The sequence below is a fragment of the Bombyx mori genome, chromosome 17 (assembly GCF_030269925.1).
Source record: "Bombyx mori chromosome 17, ASM3026992v2".
Lineage (NCBI taxonomy): Eukaryota > Metazoa > Arthropoda > Insecta > Lepidoptera > Bombycidae > Bombyx > Bombyx mori.
Genome location: NC_085123.1, coordinates 3,017,839 through 3,042,059, shown reverse-complemented (window position 1 = coordinate 3,042,059; position 24,221 = coordinate 3,017,839). Strand labels below are relative to the sequence as shown.

General features: G+C 38.0%; 1 protein-coding gene across 2 annotated transcripts in view; it reads right to left on the bottom strand.

Moving 5' to 3' along the window:
- Positions 1-24,221, bottom strand: part of LOC101741898 (transmembrane protein 94) — a 40,873-nt gene that overhangs the window by 7,519 nt on the left and 9,133 nt on the right. The window contains exons 6-22 of one of the 2 annotated variants that reach the window (XM_062673273.1): positions 21,950-22,098; positions 20,478-20,630; positions 19,504-19,712; positions 18,834-19,053; positions 18,157-18,354; positions 17,335-17,519; positions 15,704-15,827; positions 15,115-15,249; positions 13,294-13,439; positions 12,095-12,225; positions 10,112-10,188; positions 9,046-9,245; positions 7,135-7,248; positions 3,699-3,825; positions 2,211-2,369; positions 1,262-1,390; positions 502-581 (exon numbers count right to left, since the gene is read on the bottom strand). In XM_062673273.1, the coding sequence (XP_062529257.1) occupies positions 502-581; positions 1,262-1,390; positions 2,211-2,369; positions 3,699-3,825; positions 7,135-7,248; positions 9,046-9,245; positions 10,112-10,188; positions 12,095-12,225; positions 13,294-13,439; positions 15,115-15,249; positions 15,704-15,827; positions 17,335-17,519; positions 18,157-18,354; positions 18,834-19,053; positions 19,504-19,712; positions 20,478-20,630; positions 21,950-22,098 (2,536 nt within the window). The remainder of the gene's footprint in view (positions 1-501; positions 582-1,261; positions 1,391-2,210; positions 2,370-3,698; positions 3,826-7,134; positions 7,249-9,045; positions 9,246-10,111; positions 10,189-12,094; positions 12,226-13,293; positions 13,440-15,114; positions 15,250-15,703; positions 15,828-17,334; positions 17,520-18,156; positions 18,355-18,833; positions 19,054-19,503; positions 19,713-20,477; positions 20,631-21,949; positions 22,099-24,221) is intronic. The other variant, XM_062673274.1, reaches the window with a different exon arrangement.

Here is a 24,221-nt window from a genome sequence, read left to right as displayed (position 1 = left end):
TTCTCTCGGATCTCTTGATAGGGCTAGTGTTAACGGGCTGAGCCAATGAGCTCACCTACCTGTCCTTGAGTAGCTGGAATAACCCCTTAGCTTACTAGCGAATACGTAGGAGAAAAAATCAAAGAGATATTTAATCGAAATCTGAATTAAAAAATCGATATTGTACTCTTTGAACCCACACGAATTGCCTCTGTGATTGGATGCTGGCATCTCCCAGACCGAGTTTACTGCATGCCTTACCAGCAGTGGACACTCATGATAGAAATTGCGGGTAGGGAAAAAAAGGCTTGTATAATACTTGTATCTTCTGATAGAAATCCGAGTGGTCTAGTTATATGGATGACGCTGGCGTATGTGTCCAGGTGTTGTTCATATGAGCATGCGACAGTAGTCAATTAAAAACATTTTTCTTAAGGCATTCGGGTTGGAATGTCTAATATTTACAATCGAAATGAAAGTTTTTTTTGTTTAAATACATTTTTGTACAAAAAAATTTCGTACCTAGCGTCGGCCTGCATGAAGATTTCCATGTTGAGACAGTTGGCCGCGGAGCCCATCACGCAAACCACCTCGCTGTAATCCTAAACATTTGAACGTACAATAATCGAAATCAGCATGACAATATAAGTGCTTTAACTGATTACAAGTCAAAGTACAAATTGCTCTTTCAAAGCCACTACCGATCTCTTAGTTCTGATTCATTGTATCTTAATGTAAGAGGACTATCTTTATTTATTTCAAAATATATTTATGTATCTTTGAACTTGAAAATTTTCTCGATCTTAACTTTTTGCCCGAGACTGTTGAAGTTTCTACTTTTTTTTTCCTACCTAAGCTGATAGCCTTGAGAGGCTATTTCAGGGTAACCTTAACTAGTACGTTCACGGGGCTCAAACCATAGTGATGCTAACACTGATCCTAGCAAAAGCAGTACTTCGCAGAATCTACTACCGGATCGGAAACGCGTCCCACTGAGAAGATCCGGCGAGAAACTCAGTGGGCTGTGTCTATGGGTTAATTCGCTCGTCGAGCCCTTCGCTGCAAGCGACGGGTTCGGTGAGCACGGTGACCGGAAGTTTCTACAACTGTCTTTGAAACTAGTGGTATATAGTAGTGTCCACGAACGACAGATGGCGCTAGATTCGCTTCAACTAAAAACCTGTTTTTTTCGTCACGTTTTTGATGGTCACAGCGTACTGTGACCAGCAACATATTGTGTATGTTTAGTGTTATGGTTCGAGGGTCACGTACGTCGCCTCACCTGCATGATCTGTATCATGAGCTGGACGGAGCGCGCGGTGCAGTCCGTGAACAGCGAGACGAGGAGCGGAACGTTGTCCACTTGCTCGATGTGGGGTCGGATGTTCTCGATGCCTCGGGGCAACTTAGCCTAGGTTATAAAATTTTACGTGTACCAACATAAAATCTGTATAGTGTGGGCATGTTTCGAAGAAAACTTATATTGTTGATTGGCGTGAAGCATGTTCGTAAAGGTTAACGGTCCTCAAATGTTCGTAAAGGTTAACGGTTCTCAAATTTTTTATAATGTATTCACGTTATAGAGCACCACACTATATAGATTAGTTAGTCAATACAAAAGCTTATGGGCAACGCGGGTGCCGGTGAGACTAAATAGAAATAGCCTCTATCCTATTGTCTAAACGTCATATAGGTTGTAAAAATCCGTGGGTGCGGTCACAACACACGATATCACTAATACTTAAAATACGAAAGTAGGGGAAGGAAAATTAGGTACTGAGGACATTTCAAATATTTATAGGATACATTATTTTCATAGTAATATTTCCTTAGTGCTTCTCAAAGGTTTTTTTTTTGTTTTTTGTTTTTGCTTAGATGGATGGACGAGCTCACAGCCCACCTGGTGTTAAGTGGTTACTGGAGCCCATAGATATCCCCAACGTTAATGCGCCACCCACCCTGAGATATAAGTTCTAAGGTCTCAAGTATAGTTACGACGGCTGCCCACCCTTCAAACCGAAACGCATTACTGGTTCACGGTAGAAATAGGCAGGGTGGTGGTACCCACCCGCGCGGACTCACAAGAGGTCCTACCACCAGTAGATAGTACATTTCAAATATTTAAAATATTTATAGGATACATTATACCAAAGTTTGAACATCGCTTTCGTAATAGTATTTCGTCAGTGCTTCTCAAAGTGTTATATATAACAGCAAGTTAAAAGACGCACCCTATTGCTCATGTCGAAGTTGAGCTGCGCCGAGTGGTCGGTGGAGTCGGTGAGGCAGGACAGCGAGCGGCACGCGTCCACCGGGGACTCCGGCTCCTCGCGCGAGTCCAGCGCAGAGTCCGCCGACGGATGCGTCGTCGCTATGCTGCCACGCTGCATCTGTGCTCATAAATGATGCGGATTCGACTATTATATCTTCTATATATATAAAAATGAATTGCTGTTCGTTAGTTTCGCTAAAACTCGAGAACGGCTGGACGGATTTGGCTAATTTTGGTCTTGAATTATTTGTGGAAGTCCAGAGAAGGTTTCAAATGTAGATAAATATGAAAATGCTCAGAATTAAAAAAAAATAACAATTTTATTTTTCATTTGATGTGTTGTCCCCCATCGGACGGATTTGTTTGTGTTATGTTTATTTTATACAAAAGTTTAGGTCTCTTATTTATCTATTGAGGCACTAAAAAGTCTACCGGGTCAGCTAGTTTACAAATAAAATTCTCCATTCATTCTGTTACCATGTTACATGTGTAAAATATGAGCAACACATTTTTACGTCTGTCCACGCATCGAACGCGTGGACAACAGCGGCGGGAGACGCGGCGGACGGGGGGACGCATCAGCTGATCGCGATCGCCGACAGACTCGATCAACAGCGGACGTGTCGACCGCTCATAAGAATTTATGTTAATCTCCAAATTTATAAAATATTAATTATTATAAAGCGAGTTGTATTATTGGAGTTTTATTAACAACGTCTATGCATATATTTTTTTAAGTTTCAATTATCGATCATAACCAATTTCGAGTTTCTAAAATCAAATGCCATAAAATTATCAAGATGATCAAAATTTATTAGGTACCTATTACTTAAGACTTAGGTATTTCAGTAGTCAGTAACAACGTTCCCGGTATTTATTTAGCCTGGCATAAAGTATATAGAGACACAGGGTAACTGTACAGAGTGACAACCAAGTGGCATAATTGAACTAATACAATTGTAGGATGTGATGCGTAGAGAGAAGATGCATGTGACTAGCAGATGTATGGAAATGGTAGTGCAAGGTAAAGGAGGAAGATGTCGATCGAAGAAGACATAAATGGAGTGTGTGAATGACGATATGAGAGAGAGAGGAGTGAGTGTTGAGCTGACGGCTGATAGAAGAGAATGGATGAGAAAAATTTGTCGTGTCGACCCAACCTAGGCTAAGGTAAAGAAAAAACCAATGGAGATGTATATCGACGCTTGTAAGGCAAACGTGACTAAGCGACAATAACTGCTTTGTACATAAATGATAGGAAATAACCATATTCGATGCGCAAAAAAAATATATTTCTAGGTCTATTAAAATCATTTCAATCCTACTGCTAGATTCGTTAAAATATAAATTTTTTCAGGTATTTCAACTTTAAATTAGTCCACTGTAAAGTTCACGCATTGTCGCTTAGTCACGTTTTCCTTTCAAGCGTCGAATAGGAGATCATTACCTTGATTCCAGTTGTGATGGAGTGCCTCGCCTTCTTGACCTCGTTGTCGAATTTGACGGTAGTGTGATCTAGATTGATCGCTCCCGGCGCCGACATAGACAACGCTTTCGATGTTGCCATACTATTGCTAATGTTCGTTACAAATTTAATGTCATTACTCTTAAGCACATTTTTTCATGGCGCGTTCAATATCACTGACCATTTACATTTGTAAAAACAAAATCGAATAATGATAAATGCTAAACGAAAAGTAGGTATTAGTTAAATATACCTTTTACAAGTTTTACAACTGTGTGTAGTTAATTATAATTTATAACACTATGATTAAGCTCATTTACTTTCAATGACGAATATAAGTTTTCTTTTACTTTCGAACGGACCTAGTTCGAGAATTATTATGATAAGCTGCCGTAACTACTTCCTTATTATATTAATAATGGCATTAGAACTTCTTGCCACCGTCTTGACCATTCCTGCTGCGAAGCAGTAATGCAGCCGTTATACTATACAACTGAGACTAAGAACTCAGGTCTGTGGTTGGATGGCGGCATTTATCTGGTGATGTCCATGAGCTCCGGTAACACATTGGACATGAGATGGAACGTAAGCTCGTCCACCAATCTATGCAATTTTATTTAAATAAATAATTTTCGAAGGTACATTGTAAATTACCCTAACAAAATATAGGCCAGAACAGCCGTTCAATTGACTTGACTGAGCATGTTTTTTATATTGTGGTTTATAGGCACCAGAGCTACAGTTTCAAATCGTCATCAGGTATTAATAAAAAAATAATTTAAAAAAGAGGATTAAATCTAAATAACAATAATGACCTTATTAACGTTCAGTTAATATGAAGCGTGTGTGAAGCATTAATATCATTTCACAAAACATATTATGAGCATGTATGAATGTCTTGTGTTATTTGATAAGTGTTAAAACAATACACGGTTACTTCATTCGGCAAGAAGCGGCAAACAAAATATTGCGGGAATACAAGTATGTATAGGCATCTTTCAATCAATGTGATTTATATAATTTTTTTACATGAACTTTATGTACTTAGCAAGAAACTAAATTAGTTTATGCGCAAATGTAAAATTGAAAGTGTACTTTGAATCTACTATGTAAACGCGGCCCACTTAAAATTTTTATTCATATAAAAATATTTTCTTAATGATGATAAATATCGAGGGTTGAAAGGTTTAAGGGGCATTTTTGCAATTTTACAGGAGAGTCAGTTAAAGTTAAGCTTATTGGAAAAAATATCGTAACAAAAAAACTTCTTTAGCTATTTGAATGGAGTAAACTTAATTGAAGTTCAATTAAAACTGTCGATGCTAATCTATACTAAAATAATATTATAAAGAGGAAAGATTTGCTTGTTTGTTTGTATTGAATAGGCTCCGAAACTACTGAACCGATTTGAATAATTCTTTCACTGTTTGGAAGCTACACTATTCCCGAGTGACATAGGCTATAATCTTTTTTGAAAAAAATTAGGGATTCTTACTAAAACTCCAATAATATAACCCAAGGTGTAAAAAAATTAACTAAAATATTCTTTATATCGTGTGCCCTGCGAAAACTATTGATGATAGAATACATTATTATTTACAAAAAGTGTCGCGACAGCATATGTGTAACTAATAAAGTTATGACGCAATAAGCGTTCTTTTATTTAAAAAAATAAAACAACCTCAAATATCGTTGAAATTTTTGTTAAAGACCCGAGCGGAGCCGGAGTGGGCCGCTAATACGAAATAAAACGCACCTTTAATTGCAAAAATAAATGTTGCCATTTGAGCGAAATGTCGCTTATATCAAATAGCCTTTTCATCCCTCGATATATAGTCTACTGGATCTCGGAATGGCATCTGATTAATTGACGTAAAAACAATTAAACAATCACTTTAATTGAAATGCGTTAATGAAAGTATGTATGTAGTTAAAATAAACAATTTTGATAACATTTTAAGGTCGCATGCAAGGTATGGTCATTGACAGATAGCGCTTACAGAAATGTACAGGGTTCTAATGTACGCACTGCAGGTTTCGCTAAATCGTAAATAATAAAATGTAATCAAAATAAAATACTAAACTAAGGTATTTAATTACACGTCGCTTGCTTTATATTACGTCTACTTTTAAATTATTCGTTAATAAATAACGTTATTTTGGGGGTAAATGACAATGGGAAGATCTTCTACCGAAATGAAGTGAAGTAGCTGGGTAGACTGATACACTCGGAAATTGTATTTATGAAAATTTCTTTTGAAATTGTCGTTAACGAGTTTCAGGCATCTGTCTAATATCTTGCGTTCGACCACCGTCGGTTATTTTGAATGTTTCAATCCAATTTACAATTATGTCTATATTTTTAATAGCTAAATGCTGTGGCTAAATGGCTTTACTTGCTAAATTAAGCCAATAGGATAGTCGGTTGATATAGTATTTATTAAAACGAACAGGCTTTAAAGTACTACCAACATATTAAAAAAGTAATTTTAACATCCGACTTGATTAATTAAATTTTGAGAGCTTTTACTGATGGTAGGACTTCTTGTGAGTCTGCACGGGTAGGTAGCACCACCCTGTCTATTTCTGCTGTAAAGCAGTAATGCGTTTCGGTTTGAAAGGACATTGTAACTATAGACAGAACTTAGAACAAGCTCAATATGGGTGGCGGCATTTACGTTGTAGATGTCTATGAGCTCCAGTAACCAATTAATACCCGGTGGGCTGTGAGCTCGTCCACCTATCTAAGCAATAAAAAATAAAAAAAAGATTTAAATTTTTTGTAAATTCGATGCTCTTTTTCTTTCTCGCATAGAGCAGTAATGTAGCGCGTTCTCTGTCTGCCTTAATATGGCACGTTACCTTGTAGTTGAGGGACCGGTAGGCCAAGCCTACAGACACTTCGACGTTAAAGGTTATTTTGTGTCTAAAATGCCGATGATTTAGTTATTTACTAAACAGATTAATATTTCTTCCCTTTATAGGCTCTGCTTATGGTGTACCTAATAATTTTTATTAATTTAGCAATAATCAATGACAGGTGCGCTATTTGACCGCTAGCGGAGTGTGCAATGCATCCACATTTACTTGGTTCGTTTGATGTCTAAAAATAAGTTGGTTGCTTTGCATCCATCCACATCCGAGGTGGTCGACATAGGCCATATTTAAGCTTAGATAGGTTAAATAAATGGATAACATGACTTACTGAGAGCAACCGTGAGGGACCAAATATTTCGATGAATAATTTTTTCAAGAAAATAAACAGAATAAAAACTATAATTTTGTTCTTATAATATTTGTTAAAATGTTTAAACGTAGTGCTTAATAGAAAAAAATTAGCACCGGATTTTGAGATGAGAATAAGAAACGTAATATAAAACAGTTAACGTGTTTTTCTAGAAGGGTTATAGAAACAAACCTATGACAAAAGCCGAGAGCGTCAAAAGTTTCGAAGCCCCTAGAGGGCCGCCTCCCGTTGTTAAGTTCCTTTGGCTGCGCGATATTCTGCGAGGACAGCGGCGATGCGCTTTTGCTGTCGAAAATATTGGTCTTAGAGACATAGTCGTGCCGTCTTAAGATTTCGTACTTTATTCGCATTGTTATAAGAGACACTTTTCTTGGTTACTGTTAAAGCGTAGAACCTTCTCGAACGGTCACATTTGTGTCATTAGCTAATGCTTAAACACATAGATTTTTATATTCATCCATTGATTGATTTTACTGTACAAATTAATTTAATGTTTTTTTTTATTATATTGCGTCGATAGACGTTTTGATCTTTAACAAAGAATGAAAATTTCCTCTCGATAAATTCGGATATCAAAGAAGCCAACTGGTATGGAAAAAAAAACAGTATAAAGAATGGCAAAATTTACGAAAAAAAAAAACACATCTATATCTACCTACGCATCGAGAAGTTAAGAAACAGTTTTGTATTGCCGGAAGGGAGACAAACATATGTGGCGTGTACGTGTCGTGACGAGGATTAATTAAAATGTGATGATCGTTAAAGAAAAGAAAAAAATAACGTTAAAAAACAAAACAGCAGACGGTCAATACGGGTGGTGTTTAGACCGAATTGATTTAGTTATTTTAGTGAGATACGAAAGAATGAGTCGCCAATTATTTCAAATTGTAGTTTTAAATGCGGCAACACCGACGAAAAACGCTATAGCAACACCGAACAAAATGCAATGTGAAATATAAAATTTAGTCACTGAATGACATATTATGCTGTGAATAACATTCAATTGATCACGAATTTCATATCTTGTGATCAGCTCAGGAAAAAATAATCGAGAATTACATGAGGCAGTCAGCACAAAAGTGGTCTACAATTTTTTATATTCATTTCATATTTTTATATTGGAATTTATTTAAAATATAATAAATTTTGATGCAATGATTTTACTGGGGGTAGGACCTCTTGTGAGTCCGGACGGGTAGGTACCACCGCCTTGCCTATTTCTGCCGTGAAGCAGTAATGCGTTTTGGTTCGAAGGGTGGGCAGCTGTTGTACTGTAAAAACTGAGGCATTAGAACTTATGTCTCAAGGCCCACCTTGGTATATGCCTTTTGCTGCGACCCATGGCGGGAGATAGTTGTAGATGTCTATGGGCTCCAGTAACCACTTAACATCAGGTGGGCTGTGAGCTCGTCCACCCATCTAAGCAATAAAAAAATTAAAAAAAATGCAAAACCGGCCTATCCATAGTTTCACCCATAGATAACAGATAGCTTTGTAAGCATTATTTTGGCGCGTATTGTTTTTTGGCCTACTTATAATAATAATTAAATTCATAAAAATTCAAACCTAATTGCCTCCATACTAACCATGGTAAGCTCAGGTCACTTTTGCGCTGACGGCCTCATATATAAAATGAAAAAAAAAAAGAGTTATACGTAGTTGTTTACAGTGTTATTATTAAAAATCAAATCTCTCATTGCAAACCGTTCTTTATATTAGTTTTAAAAACATGATTAAATACACTTTGAGCGATCACTTTTACCAATTAAAAAAAAGAGGAGTCTGTACAATCGATTGAATGTATTATTTTTATGTATGTTCACTTCCTTCTCCGTCATTTGTATATTGATTTTCAGATTTTTATTTTATTGAAAGAGTGTACTTCCGAGTCCCATTGTTAAGTTTAATTAATGAATTTTAATTATTGAATATTGAAATCACTTTTAATTAAAAAACATTACAAATTGTACTACCTTAAAATAATTTTATTTTCAATATTACCCTAAACAGCGACTCATCACAAAGTGTACTTTACCAAGTGTCCTGCCACCGATGGCCAGCAAGGCTGTGTGCAAGACCCACCTGGCTTCGGTGTCGCTCATGAGCGATATGTGACAGTTCCAGCCGGACTCCAAGCCCATCTTTTCGCTGAACACCCTCGACCGGAGCTCGTTCTCCTTGCTGAAGTGGACGAAGCGTATGCAGGCCCGCTCTAGCCGCTCTATCAGCTCCACCATGTCGCTCTGCGCCTGGTACTGCATCGTCACCATGCCTATGAACACCTGCGGAAACATGACGCGATTCTAGTTCGATTACTGTTCTTATGTTATACTAGCGATCCGCCCTCGCTTCGCTTCGGAAACTGTAATTTATTATTGATTTCTCCACTATTTAATGGATGTTATTATACATATAAACCTTCCTTTTTAATCACTATCTATTGAAAAAAACCGCATCAAAATCCGTTGCGTAGTTTTAAAGATTTAAGCATATATACGGATATAGAGACAGAGAAAGCGACTTTGTTTTATACTATGTAGTGACTAAGCGTACCGTCTTCGCGGTAAATTTTAATCCTTAAATTTTACACGCCATTCAGTTTCCACGTTCGTATTCATCGAACGACAGAGCGAAGGAACATCGCACACGCACACACACACACACACACGCACGCACGCACGCATACACGCACGCTCGCTCGCACTCACTATATATATTTTATCATAATTGTTTCTTATTGTTTATCTGCCTATAAAAATTTATAATATAAATATTGATTACACATGTCTATATTTCGATTTAAATGCTAATCTTGGAGTATTTTAGTTTGTTTAAAAAATCCCTTGGTGTGAATTCGAAAAAAATAGTTTATGTAATTTAACAGTAAATGGTGACAAAAACATCGAAATGAACATCGATATATCGTTCATATAGATCGATGTTTATTATATCGATGTTTTATGAGCGATGTTGCATCCGCATCAATGTTGAATAATCGTTCGAAAGGAATTTCAAAAAATATATATTTCCAGTTATTATTACAATTATATGGTTGGTCTAAAATTATCACAAATTTTCAACATCGCCTATACACCGCGTGAGGCAAATTATTTATGTCGATTACAAGTATTCGTTAAGAAATACCAACTTGATTGCATTGCAGATCGAAATATCCATCGGCGTCAACAACATCGTCGTCGGTCACTTCATTGAACAGTAGGGAATCTGTGAATCATCATATAAATTAAGACTTATATGCATTATTATATTAATAAAAAGTGCCTAGGGTCTGTGTTTTGAAATCCTTTCGTAATATTATAAATGTAAAATATTTTTGAAGTGAAACTTCCTTATCGGCGTTGGAAAAAAATTTACCGTCACATTTTTCGGTTACGCGTCACATTTTTCCGTTACGCGCCATCTTTTAATTAACGGCTGTATGTTCTGAAGTATGGATGCGCATTTGAGAAACCGACCTCATGTCTCAAGGTGGGTCACGGAATACATTTTGTAATTGCAATAATCCCAGGTAACCCACTTAATATCACGTGGACCGTGCTATTATTGTTATTACGTAAAATAATAGGAAGAAAAGTACCAGGGTATTATGATATCAAAGAGATGTATTATTATAACTTTACTCTGACGTACAGCCTTCTTTATTAATTAACGGCTGTATGTTCTGAAGTATGGATTCCGATTTGAGAAATTGACCTCATGTCTCCAGGTGGATTACGGAAATCATTTTGTAATTCCAATAATCTCAGGGAGCCCACTTAATAATATCACGTGGACCGTGCTATTTATTACTGTTATTACGTAAAATAATAGGAAGAAAAGTACCAGGGTATTATGATAGCAAAGAGATTTATTAATAATTAACGGCGGTATGTTCTGAAGCATGGTTTCGGATTTGAGAAATCGACCTCATGTCTCAAGGTGGGTCAAACTTCACGAACCTCAGGAACCCCATTTAACACCACGTGGACCGTGCTATTATTATTAATTTATAGGAAGAAAAGTACCAGGGTATTATGATATCAAAGAGATGTATTATTAAAATGCTGTAATAATCTTAGTAGCAAAAAGGTAAAGTGAAATAATTGTATTATTGAAGTGAAACTTCCTTATCGGCGTTGGAAAAAAAATTACCGTCACATTTTTCGGTTACGCGTCACTTTTTTCCGTTACGCGCCATCTGTTTTGTATTCATGTCTATGATAATAAAATCCTTTTGTTTAAACTTTATCTAATTTAACTTTTTTGTATTCATGTCTATGATAATAAAATCCTTTTGTTTAAACTTTATCTAATTTAACTTTATTTAACCAATTTCTAGAAAGTTGCATGTAGATCATTTTTCGAAAAATAAGGCCATAAACAAGTTTCACTTCTTACGTGTGTACACTAGTACACGCACACATTTTTTTGTATTCATGTCTATGATAATAAAATCCTTTTGTTTAAACTTTATCTAATTTAACTTTATTTAACCAATTTCTAGAAAGTTGCATGTAGATCATTTTTCGAAAAATAAGGCCATAAACAAGTTTCACTTCTTACGTGTGTACACTAGTACACGCACACATTTTTTTGTTTGTCTGCATGTGTGTTTGTCATTGTCGAAACGTAGCAATGTATGGAAATCATTTTTTTTATTAAGTCAGGGAATTAACATATAGGGATATGCCAATACCAAAAAACAACTAATTCCCACAGGAAAATAATACTTGACCACGCAAGCGAAGCCGGGGGTAACAGCTAGTTATAGATAAAATCTAATGAATCTGTGGTTTCAAGCGTTAAAACAACGGTAATAGATAGATGATGAACCAAAGTACATATACTGGCAACAACGCTACCGATTAAGAATTTTGACACTAAGTTAGTAGATTTTATTTCGACTTTCAATTCGAACAATATTTAAATTGAAATAAATAGGTAATTAAAGCTATATGTTATTTGTACTGTAAAAACTGAAACCTTAGAACACATGCTCAATGTAGGTGGCGGCATTTACTTTGTAGATGTCTATGAATTCCGGTAACCACAGCACCAAGTAGCAGGTTCGGCCCCCGGCTGAAAAAAAAAACCCACGCTCTTAAGAAATAAAAAATAAAATGTTAGTGACCAGTTGAGTGAAAGTGCAGTGCGGGCGCGTCCGGCCAGTGCTGCGTGCGCGGCGTCAGCCCCCCGCGCCCCTCCGCCGGCACCTCCAGGTACATGTCCGCCACGGGCGACGACACGCCGCGCGTCACCGGCCTGCACACAACAACGCACTGTTACGAGGGTTTATTAGAAAAGCTTTTTAAAAAAAGAAATTTATTTAATTCTAATAATTAAACATTTCAAATTAACAATTGAAATTAATTGGGGCAAGTGTCACCGGGAGCGCGGTTCGAATTAAACTACGTGATCTATCGGCAACCTAACTAAGCTGCATTACGTCGTGCACCTTACATTGCATTTTTAGGTACATTAAGAATATATAACAGCACACTCGTCAGGTCATCTCGTGACGTCACCGACGCTCTCCACTAATACCCACTTTACTGGTGGTAGGACCTCTTGTGACTACGATACTATACTGAGACCTTAGAACTTATATCTCAAGGTGGGTGGCGCATTTACGTTGTAGATGTCTATGGGCTCCATTAATCACTTAACAGCAGGTGGGCTGTAAGCTCATCCACCCATATAAGCAATAAAAAAAACCCAGCGCTGGCTGTTCTTCTTCTTCTTTAATTTTTGGCTCCGGCACGGTTTGTAGATTAGCCAGCGTCAAGTAATAAGATTTTTATAATTATTAATTTAATTATTTACAGCTTATGAATAACAAAAAACGAAGGAAATGAATCGCGACATTATGGTGGTTTTTTACTGAGACTTATTTAAGTGGGCTTTTTGGAGGATCCCGAGAAGCTACGTCCAGCGGCTTTGTTTCATTGTCCCACAATTGTGTACTTTCACAAATATTAAACAGTTAATAAACCACCGTTATTATACATTTAAGCCTGAAGAAACACTAAATAGACAAAATAAAACAAATTACAACTTCACTCCTCGCGTTCCCACCAAAAAGTCCCCAGCACTGGCTGTTGCGTACAACATTGAGTTTTTTTTAACGATTTTTTTGACCTGCGTACGTTACCTTTAAACCAATTCTCATATTATCTTCTTCGTTCTTCAATCAACGTCACTCGTTTATTTATTAATAATTAATATTTTAAAACAATTTAAACATAATTCAAGATGATTACGCATTTAATGAGTAAAAATCAATGATTTAATTCAATCATTCCGCCATTTTTCTTTACACCATTTACTTACTTGTAAGCGAAAGCGGTACAATAGGCCGTCAGTGAGTTTCTTTGGTAAAAATCTATGATCTTCTTTCGGTCGGAAGCAGATATCGGTGTTAAGTCCCGCCCGTTCCAGTAATCTACGCACGAGTCTAACACTATATCTGCGGTACCCTGAAAAGCGACATGTTATGAAATAGATCAGATCATTAAAAGTAATTTATGTAGCCCAGAATCGGTTGGGAATTGTACCCATAAGTTTCAATTCCCAACTTACAAGAGGGTAGTTTTTAATTGTGCAAATCCAATGTCCACTTTAAGATAATAGTTATTTAGCAGTTCTATTTTAAATGTTATGATATATGTGTCGATAAATTCATACGAATCAATGTTTTATGATTGTGAATGTCAACAAGTAAACATCAATGTGTATTTTCGTTTTTTTTGTTATTGGCAACATTATTTCAGGAATACCTACTTTTCCACCAATGGAGATGTATATCGACGCTTGAAAGGCAAACGTGACTAAGCGACAATAACTGCTTTGTACATAAATGATAGGCAATAACCATATTCGATGCGCAAAAAAATATATATTTCTAGGTCTATTAAAATCATTTCAATCCTACAGCTAGATTCGTTAAAATAGATTTTTTTTCAGGTATTTCAACTTTAAATTAGTCTACTGTAAAGTTCACGCATTGTCGCTTAGTCACGTTTGCCTTTCAAGCGTCGAATTATGTTTTTTTAGTTCTTGTTCTATTATTTTTTAAACAAATGGTATTCAAATTAGGTGTAGTCCTCCGAGACGCACATGATTTAATGACATTAATCCAACATTCGCGATGTAGTTCTATTATTGTTAAAGGCTGTACCGTAGATTTGGGGGGAATCGGGACCCTTTCCAATTCCAACACAAATTTTCAAGGGTTTTTTCTTAGGGTAATACCAATAAAATTGAGATTAAAATGGTTCATGAGGAAGGTTTATAATTTTTATATACGATGCGTTATTATACATAGTTCATTACAAAGCATACACAAAAACTGAAAAAACTAGCTTGACCCGATTCACTTCGGCCTTTGGGTGAATCAAGTTACGTATGGGGACAATAGAGTTTTTCGATAGGCCTGGCACTATTTAGTTGTTAGCTAGGTACCTACATAACTTTAGGTAATTAACTTTTTAATACCTTTAATGAGTTACAAAACTTTGATGACCAAATTAACCTATTTAAAATTTTTAAACACTAATTTTAAGTCATTTTCAGTTCAACAAAGTTAAATCTAAATACTCAACAATAGTATTGTAACATCCTAGATTTCTCCCTTTTTTTTTTTTTTTTTTTTTTTTTTTCCGGGCCGAGGGCCGAACCTCCTACGAGGTCCCCGCGCCTAGGGGGCGCGCGGGGTATGTGAGACTCAACGATCTGCAGGTGTTGAGAGCAGACCGCGGGCCCAAGGAATTTAGGGCCCACCCACTAAACGACTCCCCTGCACTCTTACACCCGGCGTCCGATCTCCGTCCGGGGTCAAAACCCGGTCAGAGTAGGGGGGTTCCCGCGGTCAACACTACAACCAGACACGCGGCGCCACCCCGAGGACTAGGATTGATCCTAGATTTCTCCCTAGTCTAACTCATCTTTATTCCCCTCAAACTGTTTTTTTTTAATGCCCTTGTAGGCAGACGAGCATACGGCCTACCTGATGGTGAGTGGTTACCGTCGCCCATGGACTTCAGCAATGTCAGGGGCAGAGCTAAGCCGCTGCCTACCGCTTAATACTCTCCACAAGCCTCTTTTAAAGAATGTTAAAGAATGTATGTAAGGAAGTTAATCGAGATTGGTTACCTGAGTGAGCATTTGCAATTGATTAGCGTGGTCCTTGACTAGAACGGCGAGCATATGCGGCAGGGGAACCTTGACCCGAGTGCTCAGTTGCAGTGAGCGCACGAAACGCGTCTCGCGCCGGATGGTGTCCGCGCGCTGTAACAACACAACCAACCCTACGTACATACGGGGCGGACAAACGGAGCCACTTATTGAATATTTATTACTAGTCGCAGGACGTCTTGTGTGTCCGCACGGGTAGGTACCACCACCCTGCCTATTTCTGCCGTGAAGCAGTAATGCGTTTCGGTTTGAAGGATGGGGCAGCTGTTGTAACTATACTGAGACCTTAGAACTTATATCTCAAGGTGGGTGGCGCATTTACGTTGTAGATGTTTCTGGGCTCGAGTAACCACTTAACACCAGGTGGGCTGTGAGCTCGTCAACCCATCTAAGCAATAAAAAAAAAAGCTTGCATATATATAGTTTCCGAACAACAACATTCGGACCGTCGGTCTACCGAGCAAATATCATCCGCTCGGTGGAAGATCTTCCCTTTGTCGTATATAAACCCATAGCATTTATAGGAAACAACAATTAAATATCTTACCAAATGTCTGAATATTGACAAACAGTGCTGCACGCTGTAGGCGTCAGCGACGGAATCTGTGAATCCTATTTGTTTGGCCAGCTCGCAGAGACAACGGCGATTTGTCACCGGAACTAAGTCTTCACTGCAATAAATTTTGAATATATTTCGGTGACACATTAATAAAGTTCCTTATAATTGGGCTGACTTCAGAAATCGAGAATATGAACACTAAAGTTTACAAGAGACACTTTTATGAAACTGTTTTATATATTATTATGTACATATTAGACCTTTCTTTACATGTGAAGTTATACAACACTAGCCGGTTTGAAAGTAAGGCTAGTGATAAATTCTAAATTCAAATTAATTTCATTAAAAAAATATGGAATTCTATTTTTAAATTCAATCATTTGTTTATGGATTGTTATTTTGTTATCACTAAATTTGTATATTTTTCATCAATATGGACACAATAAAAATATGAGTTATAATTGAAGACATTAGTGGATGAAAGGGCTAAGTACTATTTTTAAGATTTTTGATTTTATACATTGAATGAAGGTTTAAAGGCTATTTTTAGAAATTGCTTGTTGTGACGGATCTTGAGGGAAAATATTTGCTATCGATTAATACGACATTTTCTTCCGTACGACCGTGTATTTAGCACATTTACAATATTAACTTACGAAAAACTAAAAACTACAACCGGTTCACTTCACATATTATTTGACAAGTGTTTTTTCTTGAGACCGTGTTGCCAGACTCATTGCACAAAAGTTACGTTCCGTGACACATGCGATGAAGGAGTTATGTACGAAGAAAAATTACAAGTAACAAAAGCTTGTTGCCCGTTTTCTCAAAACCAACAAATTGTATCATCATATCCCACTCCCCCTCCATCCACTCTATTATATATGAGAATACAAGTTTGTTCGCGGTAGCAATACCATATAAACGGCTCGCAATATTAATGACATGTGCAGAGTGAACATTGCAAACTACTATAGGATTGTATATTCATTTGAAACGCTTCCGACATGGGAGTTTTGATCTAAAAAATTAAGCCGTAAGGTAATCAATCACCAGAAAACTGTAAATTGTAGAAAATCTCATATATTTATTATTTAGTTTTCCTACATAAGCTGATAGCCTTGAGAGGCTATTTCAGCGTAACCTTAACTAGTAGGTGAGCTCACGGGGCTCAAACCGGAGTGATGCTAACACTGACCCTAGCAAGAGCCGTGCTTCGCAGAATCTATCACCGGATCGGAATCGCGACCCACTGAGAAGAACCGGTGAGAAACTCAGTGGCTGTGTCTGTGGGTTAGTTTACTCGTCGAAGCCTTCGTCGCAAGCGACGGGTTCGACGAGAACGATGACAGGTGCTTGAAGTACTTAAATCACTGGTGGTAGGACCTTTTGTGAGCCCGCACGGGTAGGTACCACCACCCTGCCTATTTCTGCCGTGAAGCAGTACTGCGTTTCGGTTTGAAGGGTGGAGCAGCCTTTGTAACTATACTGAGACCTTAGAACTTATTTCAAGGCGGGTAGCGCATTTACGTTGTAGATGTCTATGGACTCCAGTAACCACTTAACACCAGGTGGGCTGTGAGCTCGTCCACACATCTAAGCAATAAAAAAAATCGTACCTCAACTGAGCTTCGCAGGTGAGGTGCGCGCAGAAGTGCGCATACGTGTGTCTGGGTGCGGGCGCGCACGTGTTGAGCAGCGCCGCCAGCCCCAGCGGCTTCAGCAGCGCCAGGTGCCGCCGCCAGCGCTGGTCGTCGAACTCCACGCAGAACGGCGCGTTCTGGTCGTGGGTCAGGTCTAACACCTGCAGCAGGAGGGCAACGCTTCACTACTGGACAATGTTATTAGGTCTTATCTAAACTAATATTATAAAGTTGAAGAGTTTGTTTGTTTGAACGCGCTAATCTCAGGAACTACTGGTCTGATTTGAAAAAATATCTCAGTGTTAGATAATTCATTTATTGAGGAAAGCTATAGGCTATAAAACATCAAGGTAAGGCCAATACAAGTGGAGCACCAATAAAGAATGTTTCAAAATAGGGGTTTAAATAGCTTCTTAACATTCCATAATTCAAAAACATTTTCGCTTTCTACGTAAATGAAGTGGGGGTAAAATTTAGCATTATGCCAAAGTAACTATTCCACGCAGACGGAGTCGCGGGCTAAAGCTAGTTTTTTATATAGCTAAGTTGGGTGGACGTGCTCACGGCCCGCTTTGTATTAAGTGTAAGTATTTCGCAATTTTAATATTAACGCAACAACGTTAATCGTCGACACTGGAATGAACGGTACCTAATAGAATGGTTGTATTTGAACTCAACCGCGTCATCAATTTAATGCTAACACTTCACAAATCTTCTACGGCTTATGATTTTTATTCTTCATTGTCGTGTGTGGCTCAGGAATTCATAATTGCAGTTTGCAGATAGGGCGGTACCTACCTCAACAACAGTAGACGGTTCGTGGTGCCTGTTATCTGGCTGTTCCAGTACCGAATCTCCGGGATGACCCAGGGAGCCGGCCAGACTAGTTTTGCTCGAGTTGTGCGATGTGGGATCCGAATTACGAAGGAAAAACACTTTCTCCGGCGTCGGATTTGGCCATGATAATATCCCCTTTTTGTCCACACACGATAGAGCCTGAAAAATAATAAGTTATGATTTGTATATAGGCTGGTATTGTATTAGGCTGGTTTTGTATTACGTTAAACTTATATTGGTTAGTCTTGTATTAGGTTGCCGTTGTATTAGGTTGATCTAGTATTAGGTTGGTCTTGTATTAGGTTGTTCTTGTATTAGGTTGGTATTTTATTACTTTACTTATATTGGTTAGTCTTGTATTAGGTTGCCGTTGTATTAGGTTGGTCTTGTATTAGGCTGGTCTTTTAATAGCTTATTCTCACTAAGTGACTCCAAGCAATGACAGATGCCATCTACATTCATTCTCCATTACATTTAATGCATAATCCATTTGGTCTAGTGATAAGTAAGAGTGAAAACAGAGTCAAGGTTCATTTCCTGGTGGGAGTCGAACCCCGGTTTAAGATATTTTAGTCTTTAGCATAAATATAACACTAAACAGTACCTGTGTTGGGAATGAAATTTAAAATGCTACTCACAGACAAAGATCCCAGGACATGTACGATGTTAGCAGTCCTAGATACCATGTCTTCTCTACCAGTCAAGATGTTGAAGAATGTCTTTGCTAATGACTTGATGCTCTCCGGTTTCAGACTGGATTCGCTCAGCGCCTGAAGCAGAGGGTCGCTCGCGTCCTCTGATATGGAACACGACTTCGGACGGACGTATTTTTGGCGGGTTTCTGCTATTTGCTTGAATCTAAAAATAAAAATTCTCATTTAATATTTTTCTCATTTAACTGTAGGCAGCGACTTGGCTCTAGCTCTGGCATTGCTGAAGTGCATGGGCGACGGTAATCGCTCACCATCAGGTGGGCCGTATGATCGTCTGCCTAAAAGGGCAATAAAAATAAAGAAGCCCTTAGATTTGTTATTAAAATTATATTCAAAGCCTTATTATCCCTTAAACAACCTCGACTGTCATACAATAACAGATTAATGTATGGCATTACATTACAGTACCACATTACAACATGCCTGCCATGAATGTAAAATTGAATTAGAAGTGACATTCTGACAGAACAGTGTTTCTTTTACAGCAAAATGGAGTCAATATAAAGCGTTAATCTCAAGTACGTTTATATTTTTTCAATCTAAATTTAACTGGCGGGATCGTAATTCTAAAATCGTGAAAACAAACTATACACACCTCGCCAATCCGTAACAGTTAAGCGTGACCCAAGCTATGGGGAACACGATTTGCAATAGGGGCAGTGAAGCGGCTATGGTCTGGAGAAAGTATATCTCCGTCCAGTGGGTCACGCCGGGCAAATGGTACACGTGACGCAGGAAGCTCGCCACCACAACTAAGGATATGACCAGGGGCAGCACTATGCCTTCCATCACCTTCACTGTGCACTGTAAATTATAAAATAATGTATTTATGTCTATGTGAGGGTAGAAATAAACGGCTAAAATATGTGATCAGCTTTTGTGAAATTAACAATAAGTCCCAAACGAGAACACGCTACTGCTTTACGCTAGAAATCGTCAGAATAGTAGTGCTGATCCACGTGGGCTCACAACAACAAGCAGATTAATAAGTTTTATTTAACTCGTTTTTCTTTTGTTTGTTTTGTAACTCGAGCCCATAGACAACAAGACTGCAACGTAAATGCGCCACACACCTTGAGATATAAGTTCTAATTTCTCAGTATAGTTACAACGGCTGCCCCGCCCTTCAAACCGAAACGCATTACTGCTTCACGGCAAAAATAGGCGGGGTGGTGGTACCCACCCGCGCGGACTCACAAGAGGTCCTACCACCAGTAAAAAGTGTTCTACGTCATATGTATGTACATATCTATATAACGGAATCTTTTAAAGCCTAATATAAGATATTTTACATTCAAGTTAACATAAAAACCTCTGAAAATTAGGACACATATCATCATCATCATCATCATCATCATCATCATCATCAGCCTTTATCTGCCCACCGCTGGACATAGGCCTTCCCCAATGCCTTCCACATAATGCGGTCCTCCGCCTTCCGTATCCAACGACTTCCCGCCGCGCGCACTAAGTCGTCAGTCCACCTGGACACATATCACTGACCGAAAAATATTATTAATTTAATTCGTAGGCCAAGGATTTAACAAGATAAAAACAATTTTAACTTACCAAATACCTTTGTTTCTCAAAAACAGTGACCGGCCTGGTTGTTGCTTGTTCGAGTGCCATCTTTAGATTCTTCAAGTAAGGCGTCTCGCACATCTTGTAAGCTTTGTTCTGATGAGGTACCCTTATATGTGGAATTGTACAATGTTCTTTATTCTGAAAGGATATTGTAATTTAATGTTTTTTATAATAGACTAGCTGACCCGGCAGACTTCGTAGTGCCTCATTCGATAAATAAAAGACCTAAACTTTTATAAAGAATAAACTTAAAACAAACAAAAGGAATCCGTCCGACGGGGGACACGTCAAAGGGAAAACAAAATTGTTATTTTTATTTAATTCCGAGAATTTTCATATTTTTATACCTTTTAAACCTTCTCTGGACTTCCACAAATAATTCAAGACCAAAATTAGCCAAATCGGTCAAGCCGTTTTCATGTTATGTCGTGACAACGGAAAACGGGTTTCATTTTTATATATATAGATAAAAGGACAGTTTGGTTACACTATGTTTATTATACGCTATTCTTTTATTCATTACTAGCGACCCGCCCTCGCTTCGCTTCGGAAACTGTAATTTATTATTGTTTTGTTCACTATTTAATGGATGTTATTATACATATAAACATTCCTCTTTAATCACTATCTATTAAAAAAACAGCATCAAAATCCGTTGCGTAGTTTTAAAGATTTAAGCTTATGTCCCTATGGGATATAGGGACAGAGAAAGCGACTTTGTTTTATACTATGTAGTGATCATATTTGTGGTAGGGCGTCTAGTGAGCGCGCATGAGTAAGTACCACCACCACCACCACCACCACCTCGCCTATTTATGCCGTGAGTCCGTTTCGGTTTGAAGGATGGGGTTGCCATTGGACTATAAAAACAGACTTAGAACTTGTCGCGGCCTAGCGGATAAGACGTCCGGTGCATAAGTGTTGAGCGATGCACCGGTGTTCGAATCTCAGGTGGGTACCAATTTTTCTAACGAAATACGTACTTATCAAATGTTCACGATTGACTTCCACGGTGAAGAAATAACATCGTGTATTAAAAATTAAACCCGAAAAATTATAATTTGCATAATCACTGGTGGTAGGACCGCTTATGAGTCCGCGCGGGTAGGTTTTTTATTATTTTTTTATTTTTTATTGCCCTTGTAGGCAGACGAGCATACGGCCCACCTGATGGTGAGTGGTTACCGTCGCCCATGGACTTCAGCAATGCCAGGGGCAGAGCCAAGCCGCTGCCTACAAACCACCCCGCCTATTTCTGCCGTAAAGCAGTAATGCGTTTCGGTTTGAAGGGTGGGACAGCCGTTGTAACTATACTGAGACCTTAGAACTTATATCTCAAGGTGAGTGGCGCATTTATGTTATAGATTTCTATGGGCTCCAGTAACCACTTAACACCAGGTGGGCTGTGTGCTCGTCAACCCATCTAAGCAATAAATAAAAAATAAATAAAAACATACTTGAGAGTTCGGCTGATATGTCTGTCCGAAGAACAATTCCGGGTCATTGGGTTGCAGTCCTTTACAGTGTCCGGGTACTTCTTGTCCGGGCCTTAGTACTATTACATCTCCTTCCACCAGTAAGGCCCATGGTAAATTGACTATAGTACCTAAAATAACGAATATTTTACGATTACGTTAATTTAACACATACACACTTAGAGAAAACTTAGATTTGACAGCGAAAGGATGGGGAAAGACGTGAAGTCAATCTATAAGACTGGCAAGCACTTTTTATATTCTTTAGATTTTCATATGGTAATGTAATTGAGAAAGATTGCAATACAGGAAAAAAAGTTTAGCAAGCACTTGGGGGATTAAATAGCAAAAATAACAAATAACACATAAATTATCAAATGTCGTGAGTTGTCGGTCTCAAAAATGTTATGCTCTTACAACAGGGATGATATTTTCAACAAAGTAACTAATAAATTTTCGTGGAGTCCCGCCATCGGATTGTGAGCCCCGTTTTTTTCATGTCACGTAAACGTAGACTCCGATCGACACCCCCCTCCCCCTTTGAGTTCCACCTGGACCACTTTGAGAACTAAGGCTCTATATATAAGTAAATGTATTTTGTAGCATATATAAACGAATAGTATTCGATACGTCGTATTTTAAAAATTTAAAGAGTTTTCAAAAATTTACGTAGTGCGTTGCAACTGAGACAATTGCAGCCACAAAACGACATGAAGACGAGCAGTACGCATCACATGGCTGATCAATTATTTTAAGCATTGACCGTTTGAATCTTCTTGAATAATTATAACGTATAATTTATAAAATGATGCAATGCGACACGAGGATCGCAATGAAGAAAAACAAGGTTTTCATAGAATTCGATCAACAACAATGTTTTCATGGAAAATTGAGATAACAATATTTTATTATAAACATAAAATTTCTCGGTACGTAGCCATTAAAGGCAATTTTATCTTTAGACGGACATCCTTTGTCCGTCAACAATCAAATCGTTCATTTATAGATGTAAATTCGATTTGATAATCTATACATATAAATAAAATTGGAGTGTCTGTTTATAATATTGAAATAACCGCTTTTTACTACATGCATACGAATATATATACGGCACATACACCAAAATAACATTTTTTACAATTTTTGTCTGTCTGTCTATCTGTCTGTTTGTTCCGGCTAATCTCTGGAACGGCTGGACCGATTTTGATGAGTCTTTCACTGATAGGTAGCTGATGATATAAGGAGTAACTTAGGCTACTTTTTTTAGACTAGTTTCGCCCTGCGGCGTCACTCGCGGTACGACAATAACCGCGGGTAACATCCCGAGACTAAGCTATTAATAATAAAATTTAATGTTTCCGAAGCGAAGCGAGCGCGGGTCGCTAGTGTTCAATAAATTTTTACTTTTCAATCAATCTATATGTATCCGGTCAGTTTAACGTTTAAATTTCGATTAAAAAATAAACGATATTAATTTTAATAGAATTTTTCTTAGAAATAATCTGTTTATAAAATAAATTTATCAATAAAATTATTTTCTGGTGGTAGAGCGTCCTGTGAGCCCTAACCGGTGAGTACCACCGCCCCGTCTATTTCTGCCGTGAATCAGTAAAGCGTTTTAAGTTTCTCATATCTCTAGGTGGGTTGTGGTATTTACGTTGTATATGTTTTTTTTTTATTGCTTAGATGGGTGGACGAGCTCACAGCCCACCTGGTGTTAAGTGGTTACTGGAGCCCATAGACATCCACAACGTAAATGCGCCACCCACCTTGAGATACAAGATCTAAGGTCTCAAGTATAGTAACGACGGCTGCCCCACCCTTCAAACCGAAACGCATTACTGCTTCACGGCAGAAATAGGCAGGGTGGTGGTGGTACCCACCCGCGCGGACTCACAAGTGGTCCTACCACCAGCAATTACGCAAATTATAATTGTTATGTATAGATATTAAGTCACATTATAAAAGGGCAGGTAGTTGCAAAAATAAATCAGTCTGCTTTGGAATTCCGACTTTCATTTGTAATACACAACAACTGGCGACGAGGATAATCATTTAAAAACATTTTCGACGCGTGTTTTCTCTTAAATTGTAATAATGCCGATTGGGAAAGTTGAAAGTTTTGATATGGGATCTCAAAATTGGGACACATACATTCGTCGTGTAAAACAATTCATGGAACTCAACGACATTGAACAGAGACTTCACGTTGCAACGCTCGTGACCTTAGTTGGGTCTGAGTGCTATGACTTAA